Here is a 26,496-nt window from a genome sequence, read left to right as displayed (position 1 = left end):
TCTATCCAGTACTCCCTGAAATTTATTTATTTCACTGACAGAAGAATGTGACTATATGCAATCACCATGCTTACCCACATCCTGGAAATTAACAGAGTACCACTAAGATGGTTTGAAAGCAGCTCTCAGAAGGTAAGATACCCCTGGTTACAAGATTGTATCTCAAAGACAGACATCTCTACTATTTATGAAAGTATACAGATGACAACAGAATTCAATTTTTCAGATGTAATTAAATTTGGTCACTGTATCTAATTAAGGAATCTTTAAGTCCTTCAGTTCTATCATCAAATGTTTGAGAAAATAGAATTTTATCAAAAGAGCTGCCAAATTTCATGAAATGTGCTGATGAAATTTCTCTGTGAGCATGAAGTTGAATTGTATGCTTTTGCTTATTTGGCTATGATTTCCAAAGAAATTCCAAATCAAAATCTGCCATTGCAGTTAATTAGTATTAAATGGCCCTATTTTAAACAGTTTAGAAATAAATACCTTAGGATACATATGATCTTTTATTTGTATAAATAAAATGATTACCATGTTTGTTTAAAATCATTGATTTGAAAAAGATGTATGCACTATTTTTGGACTCCATGTTAAATCAATTGTAATATTTATTTGAACAAAGGTAGTAGGTAAGTTAAGCCTGGTATTAAGAAAATGAAATAGACATGCTGATTTAAATAAATTCCACAGATTCTTTGTATAGCTTTTAACTAAGCTAACTCCTACTAGATTACTGGTATACTTGACAAAAGAACCAACATAATACAAACTTCAAGTTTGCATATTGATGATTTATATTTAAGTGAATTAATAGGTATTCTGGTTTCAGCTGATTTGTATAGATACCAGAATTAAGAAAACACTTGTGTTTACACAGAGGACTGTTTACTGCATTACTTTTATGGTTCACATCTGAGTCTGGTTCTCAATAACTAGGAAGAAAAATACCTTAGACAAAGGTGTGAAGTAATCCACAATTGCCATCAAACCTCATCCTATTATTTGACTTTTCCTCTCTGGTACAGTCTGCATTCAAAACTCTTGAAATTTTAGGAGTTTCCACTTTTTCTTGTTCTCGAATCTGTATTCGATGAAAATTCTGATCAGGTAGTTTCTATTAAGCCTCAAGGTGTATTGATTTAAGTACAATCTTAAGCCTTAAGCTCAAGAAAGAACTCTATAATGGTATAATAGCCACTCCTCAAAATAGGTTATGGGATCAGTGGTGGTGGTGCTATTGTGAAATTACAGAGCATACCCATTCTTACTCCTAAGAATTTATTTTAGTACTGCTAAGAAGACTTGAATTAAAACCAATTCTTTCCCTTCTGCTTTGCAAAAGTCAACTTTGAAGCTATTTTTCAAAGATGTTAAAAGTAGTTTTGTTTTCCCTAACTGTCTTGCTTATCTAGGGATGGTGAACTTTGGGCAAGACATTTTTAGGTTATCCCAATTCAGTTAAATAGCAAATTTACAAATGTGTTGGTATATACACATGTACTTATTTAAATTATCCACCCCCTCAATTTTAGTATCATGAGAAAGTAAACTTATAAAAATATTCACCATAAATTAGTGAGTAATGAGTAATAAAATTATAATTAATGATCTGATAATGCTTATTTATAGGCATTTAAGAATGAACTTAAACAGTACCTTAGAATATGATATAATTATATTGTAAAGAATGATGGAACTAATTTAAAAGGTCTTTTCCCTCTAACTGTGATAAGAATATATCATGTGTATGTGTAATATATAAAATACTTGTTTTTGGATTATTTTACTTTCTTTTATAGAAATGTTAATTGCTATAATATTCATTTTCCACTTCAGTATATGGTATTAGGAAAAGATCTAACAATTAAATAAATTATGATTTGATTTTCTAGACAGACTAGTTCACAGTACATGGATCAACATAAACTAGGGTCTATTTGGTGTTCAGGTCCCATTATGAAAGATGAAGAAGAGTAACAAGTATACAGATTTTTAAAGCGGACCATCTAATAACTGATAGAAAGTGTGGGGCTCTTCTTCAGTGTTCCCACGCCTGTAAACTTTGAAAAAGGTTCATTGGCATAAACAATAGAAGATTCTAGACTAAAACAACAAAGTAATTTATAATGCAGTGAATAAAAAATTATATTATGGAGAATTTTGATCTGCTTACAGATGACCTAATGAGGCAAATAGCCTCAGAACTTTAACAATCATTAGATATTTTGGTTTAAATACTATAAGTCAAATGCATTTAGATATATTAATGCAATCTATACTTATTCATTTGAAAAATAGAAAAAGTTTGACATTTGAAATATAAAGTTGTTAACATTGGAAGATTTTATGTGTTTTAATATTATCTAAATCTAATGCCAATTTTGAGGCTGATAAGTGGTAAAGTTTAAAATAATGAAAAAATATTCATAATACTCCTTTAATGGAAAATTTACTAGAAAAAAAATCTGTGACTTGTATAGTGCACTATTAGAAAGATTACTAAATCTTACATAATAGAGACAATAATGCAGCTTTTTTCTTAATAGGAAAGATAGTCAGTAGTCTAAATTAGATGAGCAACTATTTAAAAAAGAAAAAGTCAACTGGACTTCTACAAAAAGGCAATATTCTACTACTTTAAAAACTAAAGATTTGTGAAAAAATTCAATGATATGTTTAAGGATTTTATCCTGATTGAAATAAAATGTATTAATTTCTTGTCTTTGTGCAATCACAATATTTTATATCTTTTCAGTTATATACCTTACTGCGACCCAAATTATGATAGTGAAGTTTCATAATGATGAAAAATGCAAAACCTCTTATGTACCACTCTCTCTGGTTTTGCTACTGCAGAGGATGGACAGGTGGAAAATGAACTATCATGAGGAATATACTAGTTAAATTTTAATTGCTAATTTGAAAATTAAATTTCTACTCTTTATAAATTACAAATTTATTTTCTGATTTAAAGTAATTCTATAAACTATCTGCTAGCTTCTTCCAGAAGTGTATGTGATTACAATGTATAAAATGTAAGATTATGTAACAAAAAAAATAAACCTCTTAATTTCTTTCCTCTCCATATTTAGCATGTAACAACTTGTGGATTTTTAGAATTGTGCTTTAAGTTTTTAATTGAATTAGTGTTATCGTTTGGGTTTTACTTATTCTTTCAAATTGCATCACAATTAAGCCTATAAGGATAAGCAGTGAAGAGATAATTTCACAAACAAATTTTCAAAAGCATACAAGATTAATTCATATGCTGCTGAGATGAGGCACAAAAAAGAAGCATTATTGAGATAATCTATGGCTAAAATGATGGTGTATGACTTATGATTAAGCTTCATTACCTGCAGAGCAAGGGGCTTCCATCTCATATTTTTCAGTAAAGCTGGTGCTGAGGTAAGCATGCTCTGAGGTCGCTTTTTCAAAGTTAAGATAACACCACTCGGGTCCTCTCGTAGTGCATTCACCAAATTTTTCAACTGCCACCCCACCTGGTAACCAGCAAAATCATTACAATAAAATTGAGGTACAATACTCAAAGATTTCATGTTCTCCCCCTTTAATAAGATCAGTAAAAAAGAAATCACATAATTGGAGTATCATCCTACCTATCTTCAGGAGATACATATTCAAGAAAGAAGTTTTATATTTGAATTGATTAACCATATTATTGCATTAGAGTCCATATAATAATGAGACAACATAATGGACATTTACCATATCAAAGTGGAGAATAAAACATTTCTTGCCATTCAAGTGATTTGGAATATAAAGAAATTATATCACTGTTTACACTGCTTAGCTGCTAGGTCTAGGCCCAAGCTCTTCACAAGTACAATTTAAAAGTCCACATGCCAGAAAAGAGTGAGTTGGCAATCCCCTGAGCTAACAAACCACACCACATGCTTTCTCATCACCATCTTTTAAAGATATGTGATTTCAAGTGTCTTTAAATTAGCCTGATATTGAAGGTACTGACACACCAAAGAAATAGTCTGATGCAAGGACAGCAGCACCGGTGAAATAAACCTTTTATCATGTTATAAAGATAGATTTAAAAATAACATGGTAATGTTACTTCAGTGCAGCATTCATTGGCAATGTGTTCCAAACCCTATAAGCTTAATAAATTGTGTGCTAAATTTAATGAAGTCATTTTATTTAAATATCAGCTCAAAACAATTAAGCGAGACAGTAAATGATTTGAAAACTGGCTTAATGAATATTCATGTTAAATTATTTCACTAATCATCTTTAAACAATTTTAAACATAGAAGAACTTTTGTTAGTCTGCTTTTAAAATGGATTAGTGATGCAGTATCAGGTAATTAAGGTCCCAGAACTGGTTAATTAAAATTGATAATTTTAAGGAAACATTAAAAATAAATTATTGTATTATTTGTTTTTAAAAATAAATTTCATATTAATATTAAATATTAAAACAGAGAACCTTTTATCTGAAGTCTAATGAAGTCATACAAATATACTGGGTCAAAATTTATGTTGGATTGCAAATTAATTCAGGAAATGTTCTAAACAGTGATGTAGTTACTTGTAGGCACCCAAGGTAAATAGAACAGATGTCTTTTGTGTGCTCTTCATCAAGTTCTTGTCTAGAAGATATTACTCAAGTGGGAAAGAATAAGCACTTCCACCAAATGAAGCAAAGATCGTAAGAGTATGAAGACTTAATCTGGAATGTATCCATTGTACTTTAATGGCAGATTTTTGATATATTTATTGAACATTCTATAACTGATAAATTCAACCACAGATGAACTGAGTGGAGACAAGAAACCAAAACAACAAAACAAAGGTGCTTCAGTACTCAAAATCTTGAATATCTTGGCTTTGGATCAAAATGCTCAGTGTGATAAATAAGAGGGTACTATTTTTGAAAAAGACCATTAAGGCAGATCAGCTTCTATTATGAAACCAGCCAAATACTTCCTGTTTTCTACAAGAGGAGATCATTATACATCTTACATCCATTCTGAGATCTGATATCCCTCTGATAGCTAAGTAATGTCCTGATAGCCATTTGTCCAAGCTAAGAGGCAACATAAGTGAATGTGAATATGGGCATTCATTTATATTCTTGCCCCCTAATGAAACCTAATATTGAATTACAAATTTGAAGGAAGACAAACTCTTCATACAAAATTTATAAACAATTTATCAATGACAATCATAACTAAATTTGTAAATTAATTAGTAATTAAAACAAGCAATCAACAACTGATAGTTTTCAACATTTCATTGCACATTTATTTCTATTCATGAGTTTCTTCATATTTCATTCTGTAGAATCACTATGGACAGTTTAAGACATTTATATACTTATTTATTTTTGACATAGGGTCTTGCTATACAGTTCTGGGTAGCCTTAACCTTGTGAACTTTTGATAATATTCTTGCCTCTGCTTCCCATGTAGTTGGGTTACAAGCATATATGACCAAGCTGGATTTAGTTGAACACTTTTAAAATTTCATGCTTTCCTGTGAGATGTTCAGCTCAATTTCATTTGTCCTTTTCTATTATACTTTCTATATAATTTCCTAAGTAATTAATTAAAAAATTAATTAAAATTAAGAATTACTTGTCCATAGAACGTGAAACTGTTTCTGGAAACAATTTTAATTTTGAATATACTTTAATTTTACCTGAATGTTATTTAATCACCAAATATTCAAATATATAATGACTACATTTTAACCAACCTACCTACTATCATTTCACATAATGTCATTGATGGTTACAACACAAGCAAACAAATGTATATCAAGAGCCATATGCAGTAAATATGTTTGGCTCCCAAATTCTATTTTCATTATCATAAGGAAATGTCAGGTCAAATATGCAAAACTGTACAATTAAGGCATTATTGTAAATGATGTAAATGTTCACTATGAGGGGATATAAAATTGTGTGTGGAACAGAAGAGGTCTCACGGTGGCAAAAATAACTTAGTTTTCTTAAAAATGGATATAGATATGGAAGGCAGAATGAGATGTGCAATCATTAATGATGACTACATTAAGGGGAATAACATACTTTCTTCTTTATACTTATTTCCTTAAATCTTACTGATAAACATTTGAAAAATTTAAAAACAATAAAACACAAGGTTTTAGTCTACAAATAGTAGTATTTTGTCTAGTATATTTTGAATTTCATGAGCTAATCAGAAGAGCTTACTATATGAAAAATGTCTACTCAAAGCACAGAATTAGAAAGGTGCCTCTACTAAAACACCAATAGAAATGAGAAATGAAATCTTCTCTGAATTGCATTTTAGATGACTAGTAAAAGCAAACACAAGTTTATTAAACATGCGTGTTCAATAAGAACTTCACTGATTTTTTTTTATTCCATGACTGATTTTCAGTAGACACACGACTTAAGCATTAGGCCCATTTCACATAACAATTCTGGAATGGAAATGAAGCTTGATGAGTAATTTACATAGAAGAATTGTAATTGGATGTGATGACTTTATCATTTGAATGTCTCCTTTATTTCCTCGGTCTTCTTTTGAACTTAATAATTTAGGTAATTTCCAATTATTTCATATCTTTAGTTCCTATTGTTTTATGTTGTCAGACTTAACCATTGTCTTCACTGTATTAGGAAATGTGATGTGTTCTTACAACTTCAGGCAAAATGATTCCCAGATATGGTTCTCTGGTGTAATCACATTCTTGTAGCCATATAATGAGGTTCAAAGAATTCTTGAAACAGAGTTATTACCCTTTGCCTTACTGACATAATTATAGTTGACAGATAATAGGAGAACATGGATTGAAGGTGTGATATAATGAGGCATACATGTGTGTTACAGCTCTAAGAAGGTTGTGATCCTCCATGCAAAGAGCTAAATAAATGTAAGTGTACAAATATCAAAAGAGATAAACTACACAAATGAAAGTTAATCATTTTTTTAAGATTAACTTTCCATTTTTCTAATTTATGTTTCTGGCTAGCTTTAAAATATCAAGTGTGACAGACTTAAATGATAGAAATCATGTAAATATTTAATAAAAATATGGAAAAATAATGGCATTCTTTCCACTGGCTTCTGAGTTCTCATGTACTAAGAGACACAGGGAACTTGAAGAAGTGAAGACATCCTAACGTTTACTAATATTAACAGTATAAGCTACCAATATTGGAAGGAAACAAAGTATTGAATTTAGAGATACTAGGCTATGAATAAACACGGAAAAACCTACTAAAAATCAAGCTGCATAAAGAATTGCTTGGTTTGTGAATCAGTGAACTCAACATCAAGAACTGTTTGAATAATTTTGCAGATCAAATGATTACAGAACTTCCAAAGTCACAACATATTTCAGCTTTAACAAGAGGGTTGGGATAAAAAAGATAAGGACAGATTAGCTTGTGCAGAGGAACATGATCCTGCTACATTATCTGCCTCCTTATCCTCTCTTCTTGGGGTCTTATGAGCTAATATTTTATGCTGTCTTGTTATAACAATCTCTTCTCTGTCAATAGTTTCCATTAGCAACTTCCTGAATCTGACTCTCAAATCTTTCCAACCTTTTCTGTTTCCTATCAAGTGCTTCAGTCACATACTCTGTTGTGCTAATGCCTACAAAATACTCACACACCAATAGTTCACTGAAGTAGATAAACTCTTTATACTTATATGAAACTATTTTAACTTGAATTTTCCTTCTTATATCAGCTCAAAAAAGCAAGTACTAAGATAATTTTACATGTAATGAAATGGAAACAAAAAGTGATTGGTTGGGGGAGGGCAAGATTACAAATTAAATGGAAGAGATAAGAGTTTACTTTCGTGTCTGTTCAGTTGTATAGCACAGTATCTTCATTCAAATATCTTTTGGCATCTCAAATGAAATCAGTATTCTAAAACACAAACATATTTTCTCCACTTTTCTATTTCATTCACCACCACTACCAATCATTTCCTTATAGTTCTCTCAAGTTTGGATTCACCTATGGATTTTTAACCCTTTTAATCTGTATGTGCACCATAAAAAGATCCTAGAAATTAACATTTCTTTTGATTATTTTAGTACTTACTTGCTAGATTTAAAAGTGAGTCGTAACCTACCTTTCTTCTAGTCTTTTACATCTCTACAGTACCACTATGCAAATGTTTTCTTCCTTTCAAAGCTTTTAAATGTCTCCAAGTTACAGCTTTTCTTCTCTCAAATGTGAGTTTATATTAAAAACACCTACAAAGCTTGCTTTCAATGACAAGACTGTTGAATGTTACTCTAGAGATTCTGATCCAGTAGTTCTGGGGGAGGAGCTTAATAATTTGCTTTGCTTTTTAAATCTAAGTTTCCATATGATGCTGAAACTACTTGCTCTTGGTCTGGAATCATACTTTGAAAACTGTTATAATAAATGATGAGCTAGTGGAAACACATGAACTGTGAACCAATAGCTGAGGAGCCCCCAACTGGATCAGGCCCTCTGGATAAGTGAGACAGTTGATCAGCTTGAACTGTTTGGGAGGCACCCAGGCAGTGGGACTGGGACCTGTCCTTAGTGCATGAGCTGGCTTTTTGGAACCTGGGGCCTATGCAGGTACACTTTGCTCAGCCTGGGTGAAGGGAGGAGGGGACTGGATCTGCCTGGACTGAATCTACCAGGCCAAGCTGAATCCCCAGGGGAGTCCTTGCCCTGGAGGAGATGGGAATGAGGGTTGGCTAGGGGGAGGGTGGGGGTGGGTGGGAGGAGGGAGGACAGGGGAATTCGTGACTGATATGTAATATTAAATCAAATTATAAAAAAAAAAGAAAAAATACCACAACTTAAAAATAAATAAATGATGAGCTCCCTAAAGGTACTGACTTGCCAATGCCTATAGTATTTTATCTAATTTTAGGACTAGACATAATAATTCAAATCAATATTTATTGAATGCCTTAGAATATGGTTAATAATGGCGAACAGAGCATAATCTGTGGAGCATTAAAGAACATAACGATCACAGGAAGAGATGAGCAGATGAACAAATATTTAGAATAAAATGAAGGAAATTCTTCATTAGAACAAGAACAAGGTACAGTAGACGCCTCCCACCCTTGCAAAAAAGGGGGCAATGAAACCCATTCCATCCTTAGGGTTTTCAGGGAAGCTTCTAATTAGTCTAAACTGAAATCTTGAGGGTTTGGATTAAAAGGCTCACAGAAATTCAATGGGTGGAGAAATCTGTGCAACAACTTATTCTCAGATTGACCAACTTTCAACAGTTTAGTGAGGATGGATGACAGCAGAAGGGAAAGAGGAGGCAGGAGAAAGAAGCAGGTCAGTTAGAGGCTTTTGAAAGAGAACGATTAAGAGTTGGTTAAGTAGTAAACATTTCTTTTTTGCCTCAAATGGCATGGTTTGCTTATAGCTGTGTCTTTGCAAAAGTACTTGTCCCTCTCTTTGTATTTTTTTGCATCGCTTCTAAAATCTTACCTATTCATAAAGGCTCATCTTCTTGCAATACGCATCATAATCTACTACTTACAAGTAGAACCCTATTTTCTTTATCTGAATCTTGTAATACGGTACCTCACTAATTTAATTTTTGCCTTATTATCTTTCTCTACTTACCATCACAAAACTGGCTTCTGAGTGAAAACCAAGTATCATGTTTAGATATACCCTTCAATAAATAATATGCTATAAAAATAGACAATCAGCATATGTTATTTTGACTGATGAGATGATATGACAATATAAGTACTAAATGTTTCAGTGACAACAAAATGCTCTGAAACTCTAAAAATGGCTTAGTATTTATGTAAAATCAAGATGTAACATAAACACTTTTATTAAATACACTTAAAATTTGCTATATAAAATAAAAGGTTAAGTGACCTCCCATCTAGAAAAAGTAATATACTTGATATTAAAGCTATTATAGTGTTTATCCTCAAAGAAGGAATACAATGTTCCTTGTAAATAACTATTTAAAACACAGTATTTTATATTAAATATTCCAGAACTAAATTCATTGTAATGTGACTATGATAAATAATAGAACAGTGGACAAACTTTTTACTTGTCCTAAAATATTTTACAACTAGTATAACCTTTTAAAATTATTGTATTTGTCTTACACAAAGTGTATCTTATTATTAACTCTAGATGACATTTTTTACACATGTTCAATTAATGCTATCCTTCCCATTGGACAAGTTAAGAAGAGTGGCTAATCTTACCATTCGCTAACTTACAACCAACCCCTAACACATATATCAAGGTGTATTTAATATAACACAAACAAGATTATAATTTCCCAAGTAAGTCACTAAGATTCTGTCAGAAGCCAGAAGTTCTGGTTTCTTGTGCAGGGGGCTGGTAAGTATTTTCTCAGGCTGAAGCAGTCAACAGGTGTTCCTGGGTAAAAGGAAGCATAAGTGGGGGAGTTTCTGGACAAATGGCTGCCTGGACTGAGAACACAAGGGTCTTTGGGTTGGTGCTGTAGAGATGAGAGATTTCATTCCTTTGGGTACACAGAGGGAAGAAGTTGTCTTTACAACATTCCCTGGTCTATTGGTTTTCCAAACACCTGGTAAATTATTTAAACAAATTATGAAATGACAGACATTACTCTTTGGACCTGAGCAGTAAAACTTACAAATATTCATAAACATAAGAATTTAAGACTAGCATATCAATCTAGAGATTTTCCTTTTTAATGGCTATATGTGGAGTTACAGAGATCATCTTTATACCCACAGGTAAGGAAAGTAGGATATTTCTTAAAAATACTTTATAAAATATTGCCCTTCACAAAAAGTTTCATTATCAATATTTACATATGTGTGTGTATACTCACATTCTTAGCTCCCCACTGGTAGTGTATAACTGATACCTTTTCTTAAAGAAAGTTTCAGAGACTACATAAATATCTGATGTTAGGAGTTATTCTATATTCAGATGTATTCCTTTGTTTTGAAAATCACTGAGGAGACTAGAGTCCATTCACAAATGATCACATTATGGCTAAAGACTGTCAACATTTGCTAAAGAGTTTTGAACTGAGGTATTTATTATAATATTCTGTTTCTTGGAGTTACTAGGAAGTTACTGAAGTATCTACTAAATGAGTATTTTGTGCCAGTGACTTCCTTTTACTTCAGCAAAACAAGCTCCATAGAGGAAATGCCATAGTAATAAACATTTGAGAAGTATTATGTCTGACATATCCTGTCTTTCGAAGACCATAGTACTAGGTTTAAAGTACTCATGCACACAATTCACCTTCACTCAATTTTTCATAAAGTGTGAATGAAAATCTGACAATCTTAAGCATTTGGAGATACCATAATCTTACTTTCACACAATCATTCATTCCTTGAATATAAGTAAGGACTTATTCATGATCCAAAGATAAACTAATGTATATATGCTAACAAGACCTAAGAATATAAGTAATTCTAAGTTCTATCATAAAGTACCTTTAAAAGGTAATTCAGAGCAGAATAAGACACTCTAAGCTTTATCCATTCTAAATAAAATCTTAGTATTGGAAAAGATAGTCTTGGGATAAAATTAAAAAAAAAACCAAATACTTGAAAAAATGAGTATGGGAATTAAATATTTCATTTTAATTAAGGGAACTGTCTGAATAGATTTATGTTTATTGAATAACTCTTCACTTTACATTCTCCATAATGTCAAAAGGCAATTCTCCAGTACAACAGAATATGTCAAGGCATATATAGCTATTTTTTAAAGGGTTTTTGTTTCTGTGCGGCTTAATTTCAATGTAAAACTTAGACAATGTTGAGTTACTCATCACTTGAATGCATATATATCTTCAATATTTAATATTTTCACATAAATTTGAAAGTGAATATAAGATATGTGTATATACAATGTGTGTCTTGATCTGAATGTTCAGTACTTAAAAGGGAAATTTCTGAGAGATAACAATTTCTTATTGCCAAGGTAGAGGAATGAAATAAAGCAAGGCAATTTCATCAATCTAAGCAGTTACAACATTTCCCCCCTTAGATTCCATTCATTAGTCATCCAGAAGTCCTGAGGCTTGTATCTTGATTAACCCATTTGAAATCTACATGAAGAAAACAGCAATCATGGTTTTTCCCTTTAATAAATCACGCACACATTCCTATTTATATCAGGTGGACCCTCTGTGTCACTAGCATCTCTGCATTGGTAAGATGATTCCAAAGCTGTAGGCATAGTTCAGTATCTTGTATACATAGCTGTCATTTCCTTTTTTTCCATTTCAACATGGCATTTGGTAAGGCCAAAAGTTTACTTTGGAGGCTTCATAGTACTCATTCATATGTGCAATGAAAACTAAATCAAAGCCAAATTTATTTTCATTTCAGCACCATTCATGATACCCTTTGATTTCTCCAAATTGTAAAATTAAATGAGTCTGAAAGGTATTGTTAGGGAAAGAAGAAGAAGGCAGTCACATCACAGCACAAGGCAAAACTGTGGGGCGAACCTCAGATTATATAATACAGAACATTAGTCCGTAAAAAAATCACAATAATACAGACTTTAAAATAAATGTTATAAAGATATCTCTATGAGTTAAAATTCACAACAGTGTTGTGTCCTGATATATTTAAAATTATTCTGTTTCAGCCAGTCTTTCCTATAATTCAGTTCTGTTCTTCAAAAAACACTGGAAATATACCTATTTTAAAATTAGAAATAAATAAAATACTCCTGGTTACCAAAGTTATGGGAATGAACCAATACCTTATTATCTTAAGATCTAAATTTGTCATTGGTTGATTCTGAGAAAATATCAATACTTCTAAAAGTATCAGACTGAACTGAATTTTAGAGCCCAAGATACAAAAAGCAATTAAAAAGCAATTCAAAACTTAGTATTAAAAAGTAATAGACATAAAAATGTATAACTGCTTTGAATAATTCTTAAACTGTCATTTACAAGTAGACACTTCTAAATATTGCAATATGTCTACATTCCAACAAAAAAACCCTAAGTGTATATATGCACATGTATAGTTAACAAAATACCATTCTAAATATTTACTAATAAAATGTTTTAGTTTAAGATTTCCACAATGTAGAAATGGTCTTTAAAACTCGTTTTTATCAGAATTCTGACAACCAACATAAAAATGGTAACTCAATGGCACCCTTCAGTGGGTACAGTGGGTACATACCATATACTATAATTAAAAAAAACTCTTCATTCCTACTATGAAGATCGTAAAATGTAGACAAGTACAGTGTGAAAGGAAATATAAATAAGAAATGATGGTTAACAATATGTAAGATTTTAGCTACAATGCTGATCAGAATTTTATTAATGATGTTGCATACTGGGGATAAATTTACAATTACTGTTATTGTCTACGGAATTTTTTATGACATGGTGTTCTATAGTATTTTTCTTTCATGCAATAATTTTCCCAGAAAGTTAAATGCTATCTAGTAATTGCCCACCCCTATTTCTCACAGGAAGGAGTAGATGAGGCTAATGTGACAGATTCTTACTTCGTTGTCAAGGGTAGGAAAGGACTGAAATTACTTATGCCCATTTGCTAATGAAATACACATTTAAACTAAGAATCTAGAATATTTAAAGGAACATCTGCAATAGATACATTTTAAGCATACAAAACAATCAATTGTAAGTTGTTTCAAATTTAATTTAAGAAGTAGATTATATTTAACTGGACACTGGCAATTAAAAGGTATTCTGATAATAAAAATAAGTTACAATAACCATTTAAGAAACCAATTCCACTCTTTACATTGAAGCTACTATCAACTAAATAAGAAAGTAACAAATCAAGACACAGAGGTCTGCAAAGAAAAGAAATTGGTTGACAGGAAGATACCTTTATTAAGGCATAACAATTAATTTATTTTATAGAAGGAATTAATAGAATGAATTCTAGTTTGATAACAGAAGGACAATGAAATATTGTGGTGGATGATAAATTAATGAGTTGATTATGCAAAATAAATAATGCAATTTATGCCAAATAAGTGATACATTAAAACCATTTTACACACAATTTAATGAAGATGTTCAATTTAAAATAATAGATAAAAACTAGTGTCTCATAAACTACTATATAAGACAAATAACATTATACTACTATATAAGACATGCATTACTATGACTAACTGAAATGTGTGATACATTGTTTAATTTTACTGCCTTATATGTTTTTCACCTTCTAAAAGATAGTATTTCATGTGCTCTGTTTCAGAATACCAATTCTGGAGAACCCCAATATTGTTTTTGTATGTTATTATAAGAACCATTTACTCATTAATATGTTAAACATCTTGCCAATATAATTAATTACTATAGTCTAGTTAACATCTTGTGACTATATGAATAATATATGGGAAATACCAGAAACACTGCCATTTGAGGTCTCAGTTTTCAATATTTTGGGCTTAAGGGATTATAAGATAAATAACTTCTCCTTTGAAAAGAGGGAATAGATTAGGGAAGGATAAAGAAATTTGAACAAGGCAAGAATGGAGGCGAAACAGTCAAGTGAGAAGAGATGCATATTATGAAGGAGAAGAAAAGAAATGAATTAGGAAGGAAAACCAAAATTGTAAGGAAAAAATTTACTTAGGAAACTGGGGGGAAAGCACATATAATGTTAAACAGTATCATGAAATACATGCCACTAAATGACATCCAGGAAAGAGGTTAGAGCTAAAGGGGGATAACAAGAAGATGAACTTTAATATATTCTGATTATGTTGACTTCTCCCCCTTTTAACAATGTTCTCTTATTCTGGGCTTGTAGAAAAAAAAAGGTGAGGCCACAGTCAGAAATGAGAAGCTATGTTGAGAATTAGAGCGGCCCAGTCAAAATCAGAATGAAGTTCCCAAGTAAGTCAATAGTCCTTCAGTCTGTTGTCCTCCCTTCATCCCCTTTGCTATGACTTACAAGTCTTACGCAGTTGTATTTACCATCTTGAGAGAGTAAAATGACACTGTTTTATAATGCTTATCTTCTATCTCTTAGCTATCAATGATCAACAATGATACTTGTGCAGTCTATCTTCTTGACCGCTCAACATGGTCATTCAATTTAGGTAGCTTTTATAACCAAATCTGTTGAACCACGTTTGCCTAAATATTCAAGAAGTGCTAGAAAATCTTTCACAATGACAATTGATATGCTTTAATGTTAACACAAAATAGAAGGAACTTTTCCAAATGCCAGATTCAATCATGATACATATCCCCTTCTTTAAAATGATATGCCTAAGAAGAAAGTGTGGATAAAATACTTAGAACACTCACACGAAAAAAAGTATTAACCTGTAAATTAGCAGATTCATTATTGATATGCCCAGATTTTTTTAATAACTACAGTGTCATCAGCAAAAAACATGCTTAAACTCCATCATGAGGGCAGAGTTGCTGGTTCAAACTATGCCAATGTGGGAGGAAGATGGAGAGGGAGAGGGAGTGGAAGAAGGAGAGAAAGGGGGGGAGGGAGGGAAAAGAGAGAGAGAGACACACACAGAAAGAGACAGAGAGTAACAGAGAAAGAAACAGAGAGAAAGAGACAGAGACAGACAGAGAGAAAGATAGATTCTAGGGTGTTTTCAGCAGCCTTTGAGGAGTTGATCTTCACTGGCAAGGAAGACATGCAATAGGAATCATTCTGCTTTGCTTGGATGTTCATGATTTTTTTTCTTCTTCCTATCTGGCAGTCAGTTTTTCAGCCACAGAAGTATGTTGATGTGAAAAGCTTAGAAGTGTATAATGAAGAATATAGCAACATGAAAATGGACATGTAATTTCCAGTTTAATTTCAAGTAACTGCATATATATATATAAATATATATATATATATTTATATATATATATATATATAAAATTTAAATAAAAGAACATAGGAGAATCACACACATCTAATTGGATATGAAGGGTTAAGAAAGGAAAGAAAGTCAATTGCTATTGAGCATTTCAACCATACCAGCCATTTAAAACTTCCTGTTATTCATTTATCTTTCATTGACCCTCATGGGAATATTTAAAATTGTTTTTCAATAAAATTTATATAAAAAATTTATATTGTACAATATTACCTGCAGTAGTAAGAAGATTTTAAAATTACAGAAAAATACTGAGATAGTATCATCTAAAATAAGATTTAGCATCACTGTTTTCTAATTGTTGAATCAGAAATGGTATAGGCTAATTCTGATAATATTTTATCATTCTGGTGAATTAATATATTCAATAATTTATATTATGTATTTCAAGTATATTATACTACTTTTTAATGTAACACCATAGCCAACCACTACTCTCCATTTTAATGACTAGAGAGGATACAAAGAATAATTGCAGATCACAAATAATTCACACTTGTTTCAAATAATTCATCTACCTACCCATGCTTTAGTAGTATGAAAACTCAGAGAATTTTCATTCTACTCTCTCTGTGTGTTTTGAATAATGTTAACACACTATACAGATCATAACACGGACAACAATAAAAAAGAGGGAAGGCTAGTTTACATTAAATGAGAAAAATCCATGCACGAATATGCCTCTTACTTGAGCACAAAGAAGAAAATCTGGTAACTAATCACGTTATTAAAAACAGCTACTTTCATGAAACTCAATATATCTTCTTGTTTCCGTTTTAATCCCAAATGCATTTGTTGGCTCCAATAGCAGTCTACCAAGAAACAGGACTTCAAGTGGTCTAACTACAATATTAGGTAAAAGGATGGAAGAGAGGTAGGAACGTCAATTGTTATCAAGTTCCTAATGTGTACCAGCATTTGTGCTAGGCATTTTACATATTTATCCATCCGAGGGGAATGAGCTCAGTGAGAAATGACAGTAAACACGAGCTTCAAACCTAATTCCAATTTCAGTTCAATGGATTCAGTACTCCAATTACGTAAATTCTCCCTTTCTGTTCTCTTTACTTCCTAATACATGTCCCCCCTTAATGTCTCATTGAATCTTGAGATTTACTCAAATGATTATTGACTTATTAAGATTCTTACTCCTTTGATAGTTTTATAAGTTGAATTGTGGAAGGGTACAACAAGATTGAAGTAAGAACATGGGCCTTGGAGTAAGAAATTTCCAAGATGTTGAATTAAATACTTTTTCTGAGTCTCAATTTCCACATACGGCAGCTTTTATGCAGGATTTATTATAAAGAATAAACAAAATATAAAATATGTGACATGATATTTGTGTGTACAGTTACATATTAGGTAATATTAGGCATTTAAAGCCATAATTAAACTTCACAGCAAAAACTAGAACTAAGTTTCTTCAATCCTTATTCTATGCAGTTTTCAAAACTTTTCAAATATTCCTGGGATGAAATGTGTATGCACATTCTCACAGCATTTAAATGTTACCAATTCATACAGATTTTGTTAGTTTATCTATAAACTTTTAGACTTTGATTTTCATTTAATGAATGTTAGATCTGCTCCATAAAGAGTACTCTTTAAACAATTTTCTTTTTCACTAGAGACATTCAACTTTAATTTGATCAAGGAGAAACTCATGCAGAAAATATGCAATATTTGTGTTAAAGTCTCTTGCAGAGAAGGAAGCAATATGAACAGAACAGAAGGAAAAGCTACCGATGAACTGGAAGGGTTAGTTGCTTTATCCCCTTGCCCAAATTCTCAGACTATGTATGGGTCCAGAAATTTCCAAAAGGACAATCACTTGTCCTTTTGTTCAATTTTTTTTTATAATGACAAAATAAAGTCATTAGTACTGTCATATGGTAGAAAGCCTTTGTGTATTATCAGCACGTTCTTATTCAGTACCACACACACCAATATATCTTATTTTTTAAAAAGTTCTGTCTACTTTTATATCAGGTAGATAATGAACTCACTGACGAAACATTTTTAACTTTCATGATCATTGGGAGCCTTTCTAAACTTTCTCTAAGAAAAAGCAGTCTTCCCAAATTTTCTTCTCTCATTATGACATGCAGAAGCAAATTTAGCTCAATAGTATGAACAGAAAATGATTACTCATCCTAAAGTTACTAAACTATATGCAGAATATGTATTTTTAAAATTACCATACTTTTAAAGATGAACATTATTATATTGATAATCTCAGATTATTTCAATTTCAAATTTTGGCAACAGACTTTATGTTTGCCAATGGGGGGAATAAAGTGAACCACCTGAGGCATATAAAATAAACAGAAATGAATACTGTTCATTTGCTACATCTTTGAAAATCTATCACATCTATCATAGGCATTAAATGCCACTGGCATTCATAGTTCTGTGAACAGATTCAGGAGCCTCATAGGACAATAAAATTTTGTGAACTTGTTCAATTGAGCATAATATTTTTAGAACAAAATCTATGGCTCCTCTTGGCAAACAGGAGCCAAGTCAGCTACTGAGGATTATAATTTTTACAAAAATGTGCATTTAAATTATGCCAAATCTTCTACAATATTAATCAATAAGTCAATGATACAACAGATAAATTAATGTATATATAATATATCCATTAAATTTATCTAGTAGCTAATTCACAAATCTACAAAAATGAAAAAAAATTATATTATACAAGAAAATGTCAAATTTACAATTAGAATATTTCCTCATTTTTCAAATATCCATGTCTTACATTCCATCAAACAATTTGGAAGAGTAATCATTCAGTTATTTTTGAAAGTTCTTCAATTATTTTGTATAAAATATTGGCCTTTAATTTCACTGGTATTATTTGAAAGTTTTAGCAAATTTTTAAATTAGTTTCTCCCACTGACTCTTAAGGTAATTATACATACCACAGTCTGATGATTAACTTGAATCACTTCATCACCAGCATGGATTTTCTTGCATCGATCTGCAGGTGACTGAATTTAACATAAAAGAAATTATAACATGAGGTTTATCAGCTTTTTTTCTTTCTCTGGGAACATCACAAAAATCTACTTCTTTAATTAGATTTTAAAAAATTAACCATAACTTTCAAGTAATTATTATAATGTGCTTATTGATAGTTAATATATGGTTTACATTCAGTTTATAGCTACTGATAAAATAAATACAAAGTCATGCACAGATATTTACATTGGAAAATGATAACTTCTGGAAGCATTAAAGGGCAATAATAATTGTTACTAAACTTGACAAACTTAATTCAGAACAATTTAAAAAAATAATAAAAGAAGGAAACAAAAAGCACTAAGAGAGAGAAACAGAAGGTGTGGAGTTGGAAGGGTGGAGAAGTGGGGAGGATCTGAGAGGAGGCAAGGGAGTGAAACTGGGATCAGAATATATTGTATAAAAAGTATTTTCAATAAAAATGCAAAAAATATATTTGAATATTTCACAATACTATGAGTTTTACTTAAGCCCTACCCATTTAATGTAAATAATCTATATTAATGCAAACAGATCAATATTTTAAAGTATATGTATATAATTAGCATTAAACTTTGAAGCCGGATAATTAAGTTGCTAATTTATTTCACTATTAATAAAACAAATTGTGAATAATAAAGAAGAGAAAATTAAAACACAAGCAGTAATTAGGTCAAGATTACATTATATAACATTCTCTCCAAGTGTCTAATTACAAGAGCATGCTGTTCTGTCTCATGTACTGTATTGTAATACAATTGGTTGACAAACCACAACAAATGAAACAAAATGTCAACATGTCTATAGCATATAACAATTTCACTACTTCACTTCCTTAATACAAAATTAAAAACAAAAATCATTAAACCAACCTGGTAATTTAATATTTGTATGTTTTAAGGTTTATAAAAGAAAACAAATGACATCTGTGATAGAAATTTTTTAATTCTGCAGATCTTATAATAGATTTTATAGCCTTATTTTCTAGTTCTGATTAACAATTATATGCATTGTAGGCATTTTTATATGGTGATACACTCTTGTACACTAACTGTACAGATGGATTTTTATAGAACATATTAACCTATTAAAAGCATTTGCTTATGCTCTGATATTACTCAGTAGTATCTATTAAAACAACAACAACAAAGAAAAATAGTATGGTGACAGAATCTAGAAAATAAAACACTACCTTTAAGACCCAGGAAAGAGATGTACTTTAAAGGTGATTTGGGGTTATTTTTATTTTATGTTTATGTGCTCCCCCCTGCCGTGTGTGTGTGTGTGTGTGTGTGTGTGTGTGTGTGTGTGTGTGTGTGTGTGTGTGTATCTAGGCCACAGGTTGACATCAGGGATTTTCCTCAAATTGTTTAAGCACCTTATTTATTCTTTCTTCTTAAAATATACTTATTTATTTAATTTGTATGTGGGCAAGCTTGTGTCTTAGTGGCATGTGTGGCAACCAGAGAATAAATTTGGGAAGTCAGTTATTTCTTTGTACTATGTGGCTTCCAGGGACAGAAGACAGATCATCATGCTTCGTATCAAGTGCCTTTACCCACTGATCCATCTTACACGCCTTTTAAAATTTTTATTTTTACATTTATTTAGAATGTGTGTATGTGGAGGGGGGAGGAGACATACACAGGTCATGGCATATCTATAGAATTCAGCAGACAACCTTAAGGAGTTGGTATTCTTCATTTACTGCATTGGTTCCAAGGATGGAACTCAGGTTGTGAGGCCTAGCAGCAAACATCTTTATCTGTTGAGTCCTCCTGGTGACTCCACTGCCTGGCTTTTGAGTCTGTTTCTCTAAGTGAACTGGAGTTCATGAATTAGCTATACTGAGGGGCAACAAGCCCCAGGGATCTACCTATCTGCTCCCCTGTACTGGTGTACAGAGGTCCTCTGTGGTATCTGGCTATTATGTGGGTGGTGGGGATCCAAATTCAGGTCCTCATGTTTGTACTACAAGTATCTTGCACAAACTCAGCCATGTCCTCAGGCCAGTTCCTTTTTAAAAATTCATTTCCAATTTTTAATTATTTTGAAAACATAGAAAACTTCAAACTATATTACCTCACTGGAACAAAAGTTTTTGCCTACAAAAAAATTGCCATAAGCTAAAATTCAAGATAATATTCCAAAAAGTACATTATTTAATGAACTAAGAATACTGTTAAGGAAGTAGATTCATCTGAAATATGAACCCTATTCTAAAAAAAAATCAGTGATCTCAAAGTGTCTTTAGGCAGTATTACCATATCAGACCAGCACCATGTAACAATTCTGAATGGATTAAAAATCACAATGCAATAGTGTCTGTCACTTGTGCCATTTGGCTGAAAACTGATTTTTTTTTTTAAGAGGAATGGGAGAAAAATCAAGCAAATGCCTCTGGTCAAGATATTAAAAAAAGGATGGTTTGCATACACATAAAGCTAAAAAAAAACCAAGTTTTGCATAGAAAGGGAAAATCAGAGCAAGCCATACAAATTATAGACTTTCAATGTGGAGTGGGATGTCAGAGATCATTTCTCTCAATTCCTCATTTCAAACATAAAAAACAAAGAACTGGGGCACAGCAAAAAAAATATAACTTACCCACTTTAGTGACAAGCTTTACTAAGACTCAACACAGAACTTCTAATTACAGATTATGTAGGGTTCCAAAATATTTAAGTATTATCAAGAAAAAAGAATGAAAGGATGAACTATAACAATGTGATTGATATGGGAACTACACCCAGATTCAAAATTTCCTTTTATCATTTAGCTATTTACCAAGTTTAACTGAGTAAGTAAAGTGTATGAAGCATAGTATTCAAGTGTTCCTTTCACAAATGTCAGATAATGGAGGGAGATCCACTATCAATTCTTCATGATACAGTACAAAAGCACCATTTCTGTGACTTCTTCTCTGGCTTACTTGACAGCATTTATTAGTTTTTCCTTAATGGATCAAGTAAATAGTAGTACTTGCTCCCATAGTTGAATCCTATATTCATATTTTGTACTTCTTGAGGAAAACAAAACTAGTTTATTATATGTACCCTTCCAATGTTTAGTGCCGTGCCTGGATCACAGTAGAGTTGAAGTGGGCCTGTTCAATGACCAGTGAGTACGTGAGTGATCTAATGAACGTACAAGTAAATTAGAGGATGATGGCAATCGTGTAGTGTATAGAGTCTTACTGAATTTCAGACTAGGAAATATTTTACAACATTCATTTTACTGATTTTCATGATGTCCATTTTTAATATCAAATATGAAGGTGCTACAACATTCCACTTACAAAGTGTTTCAGTTTCAACAAGAAACCAAGAAAAGAAGATAAATCAATAATTAATTATATTTAGAGGGTGAATTAACTACAGAGAATGGTGATTTCAAAGAAGAAAATATTGGTAAAACATTGAGATCAATGATAATTGAAATTAGCTTAATTCCACCACAGTATTATTCAAAGTAACACAGCATAAAGATGCAATTTGTCTGAATCTTTAAAAGAAAATAGCAAATTCAAAGTTTATCACCTGCTTATGAAAGAAAAGAAACCTGAGATAATGAATGATTTTTTTGCTATTCAATTTCTATTATGCTAATCATGTTAATGACTGACTTAATGCATTTCTATTTCTCTTTTTAGAACATAGCTATATAGTTCTGTGTGCCATTATCCTTAACTTGATTAGTTGATTTTTACAACCTAGTGTGGTATGTACTGCTGATAATCTTTTTCCAATTTATACTCAGAACACCAGTTAGAATCTTTTCATAAAGGAAGGATATTCTTAGGATTCTGGGTCTATGGTAGAACCTTATACTTTAAATTTCTAGCAAGCTCTCAAAGTAGGCTGATGTTGCTAGTGGAGGAATCTCACTGTTAAAACCATTCACCTACACCTCTATTGCATTGAGTTGAATTATGCTGCAAGTATCCAGAAAGTCTGATTGATTAGATGTTTCTCAAAATAACTAAACTAATTGACAGATGGAAGTAGATTATTTTAGTTGTCACAATAACTTGTCATGAACCAGGAAGTACTTAACAAAGACAACTCTCTGGCTTAAAAAGGAAAACATCTGAATTTCTCTAAGTCACTATGCTATACTAAATAAAATGATTGAAATTCCAATGCATCCAGAATCTACTAATTTAATAAGTATTTTTAGATATGTTCTTAGAAGCAACATTTAATCTTAATCATGTGAAATACATACATACTCAAATTAACTCACAGCTCCAGGGAGGCTAGCTAGTAAGGAGGACCCTAGGAAGGATGCATGGATTTCCCAGTGATGGAGAAATGGATGAGATCTACATGAGTAAACTGGGGGTGAGGGGGGTAATGGAAATGTTTTAATACTTACATTTTCTGTGGTTCCAGTAATTACATGGAGGCCATCATACGTGGATTTAATGTACATACCCTAAGAAAAAGACAGGATCAGAAAAAAGTGAAGCAAAGTGAACATACTGTCAAATATAATGTAATTTTACTTATGAGTTAACAATGCTGCTTTAAAACTGGAAAAAAAATTACCATGTGAATGTTCAGTTTTCTAAAGGTGGTCTAAAGAAGCCTATACTCAATCAAGTAACTATTTGATAAGTTAAATTGCCTTAAGGACATAAAATTTAGTAATGTATTTCAATGTCCTGGGCATAGTTCATTCTTTTAAAATCCATACTGTACATCATGTGGAAATTAAAGATTATAGTAGGAAATTCAATTTTTGTATATATGTAATTGGCCTTTATGTATGTTGTAATTTTACAATTAAAAGTAGGCATCAACAGAGATATTCTATCTGTAATTACCTGGAGGTAAAACAGTAACAAAGTTTTACTTATATAAATTTTGTTTTGTTATGTTGTAGCATTCTATATTTTATTTTGTAGTATTTTATATTTTTCTGTCATACAAGGTTCATATATCTGATATACAAGCAATTTAACAATAACCAACAATATGTTGCAGAAAAGAATACATTTAAGATTTATGTAATGAAATAAATTTTAATAATATTATTTTCTCATACTTTTATGTTTATTATATATCTAGACACTCAAATATACATATGATTTCAGTGAAAAGAAAAATGAAGCAGAAATTCAATTGTATGGAAGGTCCAAGGAATGACTAGGTAGTTTTTTTTTATTCTAAAAAGTCATTTCAAAATATCTTATATAAAATGGCTAATAGTTCCCAAAACTGTTGAGCCTGGAGCTCTAAATGGTAAGTGAAACGACTGTAATTTTAAAAGAAGGTTGTTTGCCAGTGAACTCTATTTATTTAAATGCAAGTTCACAGTTTAATAGAATAATAAATAATAGCCCAAACAAAATTATACATGGAAATTAATTGACAAACTGGCTAGTCATTTTTGGCTATAACAATATGGTAATATTAAAACTTATGCTGGTCAGTGTATGACACACTTTTGAGTTAATATTTATCCCTTTACTTATTGGAAAGCAAATATTATACTATTAAAAATCTTAGGAGAAAATGATTGGTACTGACATTTCTACCCTAGCTATTAACAAGATTTTATCAAATCAATAAAAGATCTTAAATACTATTTGTAAGAGGCAAATACTACATTTTCTTTTGAAATTTCCTATTAAAAGATTGTGAGCAAATAAAGTGGGAAATGTCAGCAAAATAAATAGAATGGATTATTTGGACTAGAAAACAATAATGTACAATCTATCTATCTATCTATCTATCTATCTATCTATCTATCTATCTGCCTGCCTATTTCCATCATTACTAGTAGCTATTACAATGTGCCTGGGCCTGTTTTAAGTATCTTATGTTTATTTTACAAAAGTCTATGTGGTGTAACTATCATTGACAGTTTTAGAGGTAAGCAAACTAAGGCACAGAATGCCTGGATAGTAAGCCTAAGGTGGTGAAGTCAGGTCTCATGTCTGAAACCAGACACACAATCAATGAACTCCTGACTTTTGGAATTATTTACTGAAGAGTTATTGTATTTTTCTTATAAAGCACATTTCCTGGATATTGTAAAAATTAAAGTAAAAAAATCACTAATTAATGTATATTATTTTCTGGCAGTCCCAGGGATCAAGTTACAGGCCCTGCTCATGACAGGCTCTCTACCATTGAACTACACTCCTAGCTGTTGAAATCTAGTCTAAAAGTCTAAAAATAACCCTAGCACATATGCAGTATGCATAATGTAGTTTGAAAGAGTATCTAGGTTTGACATTGGATAGTTTAAAAATGTATTTCAAAGTCATCTCCTTTGACAATGTTAAGTAAAGGTTGATTATACTTCTTTCCATAAATATTTCAAAATAAGGCATATTGATTATGATTACTGATATTTGACAAGAGTTTTAAATGATTCTAGAAAGGTTTTGGTCATAAAGAAAATCTAGTATTCAGAAAAGAAGCGTTCAGAAAAAAGACCCAAATCTTGGGAAAATGAAAATTATGGGAATAACCCATGTTTCAGGAAATAATGCTTATGTATAATTATAGCAGAAACTAGGGAATGCTAAAAGCCACAATTCTAACAGAGTATTTAGTAGACACAGGATTATATCATTGATGAGATCACAACCGTGTTTTATAATTTATATCAAAGCTATTTTTCTGATTAATGTAAATATTTACATAAATTTAGTGCTGGGAATAGTGGCGCAAGCCTTTAATCCCAGCATTTGGAAGGCAGAGGTCATCCTGGTCTCTATTTTTTTTTTCCTCTTGGGGAATTCTGGAATTGATTTGAACAGCTCCCTTTTCCCTGCTCAGCTTGCTAAACTGATGTTTGCTTCACATCATCTCCAAATACCAGTTAAGCAATAACTGTCAGAGAAGCCTTACAATCACAATGGTTAAACAAGGCACATTTGGAGGTAGTTCAAGCACCTCACAAGAGAAAGGCGGCTGAATCCAAGCCTACAGAATAATGCCTTGAGGCCCCTCCCCTCTATTCAACTCTTCATCTTGTCTGCCATTTAGTTTTTAAATGTTCTAATAGTTCTCATTTCCAAATCTTTTAATTTTCTGCTAATCATTGATTTTTAAAGGCAAGTCACATGGCTTAATTACATCTAAGCATACTTGTTTGCAGTCTCTCCCTCTGCATTTGCCTTTTAGACATTTCCCATGGTTATGCACTTGGTGAATGTTAGTCAAATTCTCAAATTGATTTATTTTAAACATGACCTACGCAAGTTACTTGAAAGTGAATGCACTTTGAAATAGCATTTTGAATAAATCATGTAAAGCCTCTAATCTTTTGATATGAATCATAAGAAAGAGGTTCACCCTTAATTCTTTCAATTAATACTCAATCTTTTAAGGTTTTCTTTCTCTCTCTGTGAAATATCAATTCAGTTGAAGTACTGCCTGCTGTCCTTTACAAATGACGTTCTTTAAGTGAATTCAAATTTAAGATTATCTTCTCAAGCTGTTCCTACCTCCCTTTAGCCATTCCAAATTTGGATATAAGATCATGAAAAAAATATTTGCCATGTATATTTTATTTAGATTTACCTCATAAATCCCTGCCTCTACTGGTTATTATTTAATGCAAAGCAATCAGTAAAA

The 26,496-nt window shown here is 31.6% G+C and overlaps 1 protein-coding gene across 5 annotated transcripts in view; it reads right to left on the bottom strand.

Annotated features, from left to right (window-relative positions):
* The window catches only part of Cnksr2 (connector enhancer of kinase suppressor of Ras 2), a 236,486-nt gene that overhangs the window by 99,128 nt on the left and 110,862 nt on the right, over positions 1-26,496 (bottom strand). For 3 of the 5 annotated variants that reach the window (XM_052729013.1, XM_052729087.1, XM_052729301.1), the window contains exons 7-9: positions 23,279-23,338; positions 18,823-18,891; positions 3,363-3,509 (exon numbers count right to left, since the gene is read on the bottom strand). In XM_052729013.1, coding sequence (XP_052584973.1) covers positions 3,363-3,509; positions 18,823-18,891; positions 23,279-23,338 — 276 coding nt within the window. The remainder of the gene's footprint in view (positions 1-3,362; positions 3,510-18,822; positions 18,892-23,278; positions 23,339-26,496) is intronic. The other 2 variants (XM_052729167.1, XM_052729227.1) reach the window with 1 other exon arrangement.

Source organism: Peromyscus californicus, unplaced genomic scaffold (assembly GCF_007827085.1).
Source record: "Peromyscus californicus insignis strain IS unplaced genomic scaffold, ASM782708v3 Scaffold_10__1_contigs__length_136768540, whole genome shotgun sequence".
NCBI classification, from domain to species: domain Eukaryota; kingdom Metazoa; phylum Chordata; class Mammalia; order Rodentia; family Cricetidae; genus Peromyscus; species Peromyscus californicus.
Note: the sequence above shows the minus strand (reverse complement) of the source record. Positions and strands in the feature narration are given on the sequence as shown.